This window comes from Haemaphysalis longicornis, unplaced genomic scaffold (assembly GCF_048455015.1).
Source record: "Haemaphysalis longicornis isolate Haplotype H1 unplaced genomic scaffold, Haemaphysalis longicornis Haplotype H1 scaffold_1, whole genome shotgun sequence".
In the NCBI taxonomy this organism is placed as follows: Eukaryota; Metazoa; Arthropoda; class Arachnida; order Ixodida; family Ixodidae; genus Haemaphysalis; species Haemaphysalis longicornis.
In genome coordinates, this window is record NW_027526203.1 from 24,224,746 (window position 1) to 24,234,759 (window position 10,014).

At 47.5% G+C, this 10,014-nt stretch overlaps 1 protein-coding gene across 1 annotated transcript in view; it reads right to left on the bottom strand.

Moving 5' to 3' along the window:
• The window catches only part of LOC144175534 (tRNA (34-2'-O)-methyltransferase regulator WDR6-like), a 161,844-nt gene that overhangs the window by 66,525 nt on the left and 85,305 nt on the right, over nucleotides 1-10,014 (bottom strand). The window contains exon 11 of the mRNA XM_077704610.1: nucleotides 5,915-6,036. Within this exon, the coding sequence (XP_077560736.1) occupies nucleotides 5,915-6,036 (122 nt within the window). The remainder of the gene's footprint in view (nucleotides 1-5,914; nucleotides 6,037-10,014) is intronic.

Genomic DNA, 10,014 nt, shown 5'->3' on the forward strand with positions numbered 1-10,014 from the left:
GGGTGTTCGCTTTTAGGCAATCAGGGCTCGCTCAAAAGGGACACTTTTGAAAGGGACACAAAAGGGACAAAACAAGGGAATACCGCCCCTGGACTCCGCTCACGGCTGGAAAAGCTAATTTCAGTAGGAATGGGGCAGGACGTATGAGTCTAAAATATCTGAGCGAATGACTAAAGACTCGCCTCAAAATTTGTTTGAGTGAGCATGTACGTGCATTTCAAACCAACGCCGGTTTATATATTCCTTAATTGGCTGCTCGTTTGCGCCAACGTTGAGCTTGTTCGTGTTGTGGTGACACCATGCACGCGCGTACACAGGCAGTTGTAGTATTCCATTCCGTTATTTTGGTTGGTTCTAAACATATATATTAAAAAGCAGCCAAAGGGTTGCACGGTATGGCACAGGGGCTTTATTTAGAGTGCGTCGTGCATTCCATTTCCCCCTCCCTACCCACTTACTTTCCAGGAAACACCTACGCGACTCTGTGTTTATCAACTACTAGACAAGTACACCGTAACAGATATTGCGAGTGGTCTCGGAAGAGTAGTGTGAGTTGTGGAGCCGTGCACGCCTGCCCCTTTGTTCATCTGTGCATATAATTACCCAAAACAATTATTCTACTCTCGCTTTTTCTCCTGATGGCCTGGAGCCAGTTGTATCTCTGTAAAGGCTGTTCGTTCATTTTTTACGTGCTCAGGGCTGCCAGTTGTGATACGTGGAGGGCTTGGTTGCTGGCCGAAGCCCTATATTCTCCCCTCCCTGAAGCCTACCTTGTGTCTTGTTTAAGTGTATGGGCGGAAACTATGTTTACTCTATATAAAGACATACCAATTTTGGAAAATACACACATCAGCATTTCGTCCTCTGAAAGAACAACTGCCTTTTTATATATACAAAGCCAAGTTTAAAATTGAACAAATCGTGCATATGACTTAAAGGGACCCTGCAACACTCTTTGAGCAGTGCAAGTAAACCTGCGCGACGTTTAGATTACACTGCCAGGAATACCTGAGCCAAATATTACACGTGCACGTGAAGCGGTGAACGCGCAAATCGATGTGAAAGACGCGGAAAAACCAACCGTTCTCTCTTCAGTTGTCCTCATTATGCATGGCCTAAGGGACGTCACATAGGCCATGGCTGCCCGATCGGCTGTCACTGGTCAACTTCGCGGCTAGATTCTCCCATTTCCGTCGTCGTCATCGCTGTGTACGAACCTCTTCGATGCCTGAACCTGGAGGCACAGTTTTGCCGTTTCTTTTGCGTTTTGAGTGCGCGCGGAGTTTGAGTGATGAGCGCAATACAGTAAAACCTCGTTATAACGAAACGGTATATAACGAACTAATGGATATAACGAAGCAATCGTAATTCCCCTAGAAATTCCCATAGATGCCCATGTATTTAAAACCTCGTTTTAACGAAGCTAAAATGTCCTTGCAATGGGTATAAAGAACCATTTTTCCCCCAAAACGAGCACTTACTGACCGCTTTACGACCGACAGATCAATGTCTTATAGCGCGCGACGGTTATGTCTCATTACGGACGAGGTAATTGAAAACTCCCGCTCGCAGGGCCGCCGCCAACTCCCGCGCGCTAAAATGGCAACAAGCCGCCTGGCAACCCGCGCGAACTGGCGCGTCTGCCGGCCTCCCCCTCCGTGCTGAACGCGTGGACCCGCCCGCTCTTCCGCGTCCGGGGGTCCGGGCATGTTTGGGGCGCTGCGCCGACCGCGGTTTTTGGTGTTGCCTGCGATCATTCAAGTGTCAGCAGTGTCAGCTTTTCAATCGGATGGCAGATGCGTAAGCAGTGGTGACAGCGACGATCTAGATGCTGCCGTCAATGAGGGTGCCGCAGGCGACCAATCCCTGGCGTCGTGGGACGCTCTTCATGCCGGTGTCATCCCCGACTGCGACACCTTCTACACGTACGTCAGTGCCGATGCTGACGCGGTAACGACGGAGGAGCTAACAGAGGAGGAAATTGGACGTGAGGTGACCGGGGTGCCTAATGAGGACTGCGACGACAGCCCAGAGCCTAATGTCGGCGAGTCCGGCGTACCGACGTCCGCACAAGCGCCGGATGCGGCAGACCTGCTGCGCCGCTTCTTTGGCGCGCATGATGACGGCGAGGACGGAATCGAAATAGCGGCTGCAGCTGAAAAAGCCATCATTCATTTGAAGAAAACGCGGCAGCGATCCATCAAGTGTTTCTTTTCTGCAAAGTGAGCCGCAACGGCTGATGTGCTGTTTCGATCAGTGAAGAGCCATTTCACGCGAATAAAGTTCTGATTCTTGCTGTTCTTATTTTTTTTCGCTAATTTTTCTCCACGCCACGGTCGTTTTTCTCTCGTGGCGGCTGCTGTGAGGTTCGGTGGGGAGTACATCCTCTTTTCTTTGTTAATTAGCGGTAGATAGTATGAATATTGTATATAACGAACTAACGTTTATAACAAAGTAATTACGACTCCCCCTTCAACTTCGTTATAACGAGGTTTTACTGTACTTCCCTTTCAACGGGACCACTCGACTACAAACGTTTATTGCTTCAAAAACGCCCTACCAGCCCAAGCGCGCACTTGCGAGCAGGCACCCATGCCTGCTTTTTTGTGGCACCAGACCGGAAATAGGCCCCTCTGCGTTGCGGAGAAAAGGACAAAACTACCCGGCATGTGATATATCGAAGGCCGTCGAAGAGAACGCCGCGAGCCGCCCCCCTCTCCGGGAGAGAGCGCGCAGCTTTCGTCGCGTTGCCCGCGGTCGAGTTGAGAGGGAACGATTACGCGCGATTTCTCATCGCGCGTAGTTTCGTTAATTGTGAACGGATTTTCATAATTCTTGCGGGAGGAGATTTCTGGGACAATAGACTTTAACCCAAAATACATTAATAGTAGTCGATGGCAAGTGTTGCAGGGTCCCTTTAAATGATGCATTGATGTTTGATATGGTAGTTTCACTGTTCAACCAAAAAGTTTTGTTTTGCATTCGCGAATACGATTTGCAAACCATGCCACTTAGAAGGCAGAAAAGAAAAAGGAACACCCAGGCGGGATTCAAACTGGCGACTTCAAATGTGCGGGCGCGAGGCTTTAGTCCACTGCACCCCAAAATAACTGGAGATTGCACTGAAATAACCCGCATACTACATTGAGACCAGCCCTTTGTGTCTCATCAATGTTTGATACATGATTTCAAGGATTCCTGGCTGGTTAACTGAATGTTTCTTGAATAACAGTTGCACAGTAAGGTTCCATGAAGCCCCCACCATAGCTGACCTCCAGCAACAGCACTGTTTCGGCTGCGACTGCGATTTTGCCCTGGGTATATAGTCCTCGCCGTGCTTTTGTTTTACACTTTACGCTAAAAATTTTGATCAATATTGATTCCTTATTACCTAATAAACCTTACATAAATCCTCTTCTGCTCTTAACTGAGCTTACATTTTTTTCTACAAGCGTTGCTGGTCGCACACGAATATGCAGTTTGCAACTCTGGGAAACGAATTGTCACCAAAGCGGACAGATGCAGCGTCGTAAGCCAAAATACGGATCGCATGTGCAGAGCTGTATAAACTTCATGAACCTTACTATATTTATTACACTCTAGGAACTAACAGAACAAAGCTGCATTCCTTACGGCACTATTGCTGTCAGGGTGCAGTTTTTGCTTCCCTTGACTCCCAACGACAGTTTGGCCGATCGGCATTGTCTGCATCTTTGGTAAACCCGCCGCGGTGGCTCAGTGGCTAAGGCGTTGCGCTGCTGAGCACGAGGTCGCGGGTTCGATTCCCGGCCGTGGCGGCCGCTTTTCTGATGGAGGCGAAAAGCAAAAACGCCCGTGTGTACGAGATTTCGGCGCACGATAAAGATCCCCAGGTGGTCAAAATTAATCCGGAGCCCTCCACTACGGCGTGCCTCATCGCCTTCGTTGCGTCGGCGCGTTAAACCCTACAATCAATCAATCATCTTTGGTAAGCAAGCCAGTCACACAAAGCGGACTTTCAATCGGCCGATGTGTTCGTGTCGACATCAGCGTCGTGTGACAAGGCAGTTGCCAACTTGGAAGTCGCCGTCGCCGTGTCATCACCGTGTTAGCCTAGCCGCTGCGCCTTAATTAAGAGAAGCGTGGTAATAGAGTAAAAAAGATAAATATGGACGAACACGATAGCGTTAGGCGTGCTGCGCAGGAAGCGCTAATTAACCAAAGGTGCCGCCGCGACCCATCGACACTAACCAGACGACGCTTCTCTTTACCAGAAAAGAGAGAAAAAGCCGTCCAATTGCAAGATTTCTGCTTCGTGATGCGCATGGGAGAATCGATGACGTACATGCAGGAAGATGGCGGAGCCCAAAAACATGCAGGAAAGGGTAGGATCGTGACAACAAACTTTCCAACGAAAGTGTGAGCTTTCCACTGCACGTAGAAATGTTACCCTTGGCAAAGATGACGTTGACCACCTAACTTAACGATTGCGCTAGTTCATTTAGTGTGCTCAAAATGCCTTTCAGGGCCCCTTTAACTCGTTCAGTATGGTGCCATAGGCCATCGAACGTCGGTGTCCGATGATTTTAAACGTCCCGCGACAGCTAAAAACGGCGCCTGGTGGACAACTAACGCCATCTGGCGTATTTATTGACAACTCATTTTTTGATTTTATTATGTTTTGTTGATATTTCGCGTGCAGAGACCGCGCCAAGAGTGAAATTTGAACCCACGATAATGGCGAGTTGTGTGAAAAAGGCGTCCATCAGACACGGAGTTCCGATGATTTCAAACGTCCCGCGAAAGCTAAAAATGGGGCCTGTCGGACAACTAACGCCATCTGCCGTATTTATTGACAACTCATTTTTCGAATTTGTTATGTTTTGTTGATATTTCGCGTGCAGAGACCGCGCCAAGAGTGAAATTTGAACCCGCGGTAGTGGCGAGTTGTGTGAAAACGGCGTCCGCTGTATTTGGGCTGTATTTATAAACAAAACGGGCTTCCTATCTGACGACTGCGGCTTTACACATTGATGTGTAGGGTCTGGACAATGTACGGTAGGGATATTTTGCCAAATGCGCCGCGTCATATCGCGTTATCACCTTCATGATAGCCTGGCACTCGTGTCAGATTACCGCTACGGAGCGATGCGCGACACTTCTCAAGAGCGCTGGATTTTTTTTCTGGTTTTTTAACACTAAAGTGAAAAGGATTTTGTCTCAGAACACAAAAAAGTGTGCTTAGATGCATGACCGACTTACACTCGAGTGGCTTCGAGAAGTGGCACAGCCGTCAGTTCTGCTAGATTGACAGGCCCACAAAAATACAAAACTTGGTGTACAGCGTTGATATATATATATTGAATCATACCCAAGAAATGTAAGAACAATTTGTATATCTTAGAATTCCTAAAATAATTTTTACGCTCATTACAATCGCCTATATACGTTGCATGTATACTTTTTTGTGCATTTTTTTCTGATTATTTGACTAATAAACTGTAAGTAATTGTACCTTTCACAAAACTGCTGGTATGTGTTTATAAGAGCAATCTATAAGCTACAATTATATGCATAGCAATGCTGAATGTGTCCACTAGCTCAAGAGAAAAAAATAGTTTTGTGGAAGCACTCAAAATCGGCCGTTTTTCCGCCGTAACGAAAGAGTTAAGTTATGTTTGTGAACACAAGGGTAGCAACTATGAAGTCATAAGTAGAGTCTTAAAGTGACCTTCATTGGCTTAATTAGTTTATTGACTCGTATGCAGCGACTGTATAGTCATAAGTAGTCGTATCATACATGCATAGTCATAAGGCATTGTCAGCAATACCACCACAAAACCCCATGTACCCATATAGAGCCAACGCACTGCGGACGGACGCACGATTTTCCGAGGGAAGCAGCCCTGGGATGCTGGGGCCTCAAGAAGCTCACCATGATTCCGTTGGGCCCGCTGCTGAGGTAGGCAGGTGGGTCTTCAGAGACCCACTTGATGCTGTGCACTCGGCTGTCATGCACCTGCCACTCGGACACCAGCGTCACGGTCTGTCCCGGTCCTGCACCCGAACGTCAACGCAGTGTGATTTAAAGGGGGGGACCTGCGCCTGTCGGGCACTGCACACAGCTGCCAAACTCACTCTCCAGTTTTGTCCTTCTGCCTCGCTAATGCAATCAAAGTCCCATCTAAATTATAATCCTGTTCAATACCACAGCTACTAGCAGGCTGATTCTGTCACAATAAGACACAGGTCAGCGCACGCAAATGGAATCTTTTCAGTGCCACGGTTATAAAAAAACAAGAAAAAGAAAAATTCGAAATTCGTAGTGCGGCACGTTTTTGCAGCTACCCAAGACCGCATTTGTAGTGACTGGTTCGGACCCTGGTGTACCACTTTCTAAGTGCGTGTTCAGCTTAAAGCCTGGGAACCCCATAACAATTATCTTGAAATACAACATACATAAAAATGAATAAGGGGCTTATGACTGCCTAGCCAGAATGCCACTGCAAGACGTGTAATGAAGCCAATGTGCAAAAAAACGTTAAAAGAACAATAAAGGTAACCAGGGTTCGCCACACTTCAGTTGGACGTGAGCTGCGGCACACAGTTGTGAAGTGCTCTGGATTATCTGGGACAAAATAAGGTCATCTGATGTGCCCCAAAGTGTCCCCTAAGTGCGTGCTCGTGAATTTCACCTTTAGAATGAGAAAAGTGCGGGCAGTAATTAATTAAGCCAGCAACAATGTACGATAAAGATCGTCTTGGCCACCCCACAACTGGTGCACAGAATGCATTTAAGCCAGAACAAACTGGCACGACCTGGAAACATCGTGCTTCCATGACCTACTTGTGACTGACAAATTCTCTCCATAGTTTGTATGAAAGAGTGAAGGCAGGGGGGGGGGGGGGGGGGGCAATGCTAAGTGAATCGCCCAATAGTGAACAGCGATGACAAATTTTCTGACCATGGTTCTGTGAAAAAGGCACTGAACAAAAAAAAACACACAGCCTTCACAGTGGCCTTCACAGCATCAGCGTCAATTAGATAACAGACACCACAGAACGAGAATCACTTTTCCCAGTCTCTAGCAACACCTATTATATAAAAAGGCCACGGTTTAGGGTTGCTGTTTGCCGGCAACTGTAGAGTCCTCAGCTACCAAGTTTAAATAAAAGATTAGTGCATAAAAGTGCATAAAAGTGCATAAAAGATTAGTGCCAAATCAAATGGCGGGGATATAGTCGTGAGCGTCATTAAAGGGACACTAAAGGCTGAATGAAATTTTGTTTCAAATGAGACATCATACCTTTTGTAGCTCTCTCGGCTTTTGTTAAACCAGCAACAATACGTTATTTGGTGAGAAATGAGTAAATAAAGCTGGCATTTCTCTCTCCCACTTCTCTTTCATTTTTTCGTGACGTAGCCACTGCGTCCCAAAGAAGGCGCTCTCATGCTCGCAACGGTAGCTTTTACATTTCCAAGCCATGGCCAACCCTGACAATGTTCCTCTGGCTGAAGAGGCTGGCTTGTACTTTTTTTATTTGACACCGACGGAACGACAAATGCTTTTAAATGATTGAGCGGCTGGTGTGCCTGCCTACACCATCCGCCCCTACCCCACCCAGCCGGCCGGCCACAAGCGAAGCCCTTTGTGAAGCGACAAGCGCCATTTCCAATATCTTGCAAGCACGGCTGCCTGGCACGCCGTTCAGGTAGGCGCATTCACCTCACCTTGTCTAATGATCACGGCCGTCTAATATTCCCTTCTCTCACTTGAACCGAGCGTACATAAACACTCTCTTCCCGGCAGCCACGTCAAGTAGTCCTCGTGGGCTGGACTCTCCTTGCCCAGACATAACAACAAGGGTACAGCTAACCAATGCACGCCTTTACGGATTGTTTATCAACAGCGGCGAACGGTAGAGCACAAGGTTGGATCAGTCGGCTAACCACCTGCAGTGAGCACCCCGTACCCTTAACACACGGTACGGTTCATGGGAACGGGCACTAGGGTTGCCACCTTCCCCCCCCCCCCCCCCCCCCCCCCCAAAAAAAACCAGCCCTCCGTGGGGTGGGGGGGGTATATAGAAGGTTGAATTTGTGTTGGAAAACAGACGCCACGTGTTTTTTGCCATGCAATGCCAGTTATTGTAGTGTTTTCCTAGTGAGAAATCAACATAAAATTTGTGCAGAAAGTGCTTAAGAGTGTCTAAAAAGGAAACCTAAACGTGATTTTCTGGAAACACGTGACGTATTTTCTTTGCTCACGTGTATTTGCGCAGCTCGTCGGCACATATTTCTTGTTGTAGTCGCTGAATTGACGCTTACAAAACGCCAAAACGATCATAATAGGGGCGCGATGGCCAAAAAAAATGGGCCCATCTCCCCGCGAGGGGGACTCGAGTAAATGCGTCACATAGGGGGTGGGTGTATTGCGTTAACGTTTACTGTTTGGGGGGTTGGTGCTATCACGTGTACACCACGCCGCTAGCACGCCGCTGAGTCGCCAACGCACGCCGCTGACGACGTAGTTTGAATGAGTCAAGGATATAAGGCGCGTTCGTAGCCTTTCATTCTGTGTCGGTTTTGTGGCGCAGTGGGAAGAGCACCATGTACCTCGCGTTCCGCCCACAGGTAGTGAATGCGTTGTATCAGCAGCTTCTTGACGTAGTTTCAATGAGTCAAGGATATAGGGCGCATTCGTAGCCTTTCATTCTGTGTCGGCCTTGTGGCGCAGTGGGTAGAGCACCATGTACCTTGCGTTCCGCCCGCAGGGTCGTGAGATCGAAACCAGGCGCCGGTAACTGTTATTTCTTTTTATAGTGTAGGGGGAGGCTGGCTGCTGCGGACGCCGACGCACGGGTGACATCGTGAGTTATACAAATGCTCTGCATTTAAAAACCGGCCAATAATGGCCGGTTTTAGGTATGGACCGGCAACCGGCCCGCTGTCTAAAAAACTGGTTGGGCTGGTCAAAAACCGGCCAGGTGGCAACCCAAACGGGCACGCTTTACCGATAGCAACATCCACGCACCGAGTACAGCAGATTTAGAAGCTCAGGCAGGTCACTCAACAACATCTTTTTCCTTTTGCCGCTTCGTGCAGGGGTTATTGCTTTCAGAAGCTCTGGCGTTCGCTGTCGTAGGATATTGACTTCGCTAACTGCGCAGCAATGTTTTTCCAAAACGAAACTCAAAGCATGATGGCTGACTGAAGTGTGAGGGAAGCAGCCTCTCTCACAATGTACAAAAGCTGTAGTCTGTGTTTTTAAATTAGATCAGCTCATGAAAAGCTTTGATTTACATTTATTTCATGTGCTCAACCATTCAGGAACTGTTTACTTCAAGAAAACAATTATAGATGCTTCTCCAATGAGCTCTCACCGTTCGAAACTTTTGTGACGTCCCAAACCATAGTACCCAAAAGCGTGCAAGGCATTGACACTTGTTTTCATGTTCTGCTGTGTTAAGGATGTGACTAAACTGGCACGCTGCCAGGGTGGCCAGTAACTAGCTTTAGAACTTGTGCGCAACAGCTTATGTAAAATGGTAGAAAAAAAAGTGAGTTTTCACTCTTGCAAGCATGCTTGTGAAAAGTACCAAATATGTACCTTCAAGAAACCCAGATGTTAGATATTTGATTTGTGAATCGAATTATTTGGAGACAAACCACATGACTAGTGGCACACCGGAGCCAATGCAAATTGAAATGTGAAATTCATCGACAGCGATCCCCCAGTTATCTATTTACAAGAATGTGTACTGTAAGGCAGGCATTTAGTTACACTTTGTGTAAGAATGCCTGGAGTTACTTTCCCGAGGCACAGACAACCAAGAGGCCTGCCCTGTATTAGACTGGTGATGCTGTCTTCTGGAGCCTGTTCTTTGGTACCTGGTCTGAATGAATCAGAAAAAGCTCTTAGTGCATGCATTAGCAAAGTTTAGGCAGAAATAATTTGCCATGTGGCATTATGCAACTTCACGTTTATGTCTTGCACACGAAAGCTGACTGCATATTTGTTATCTGTATGTCCC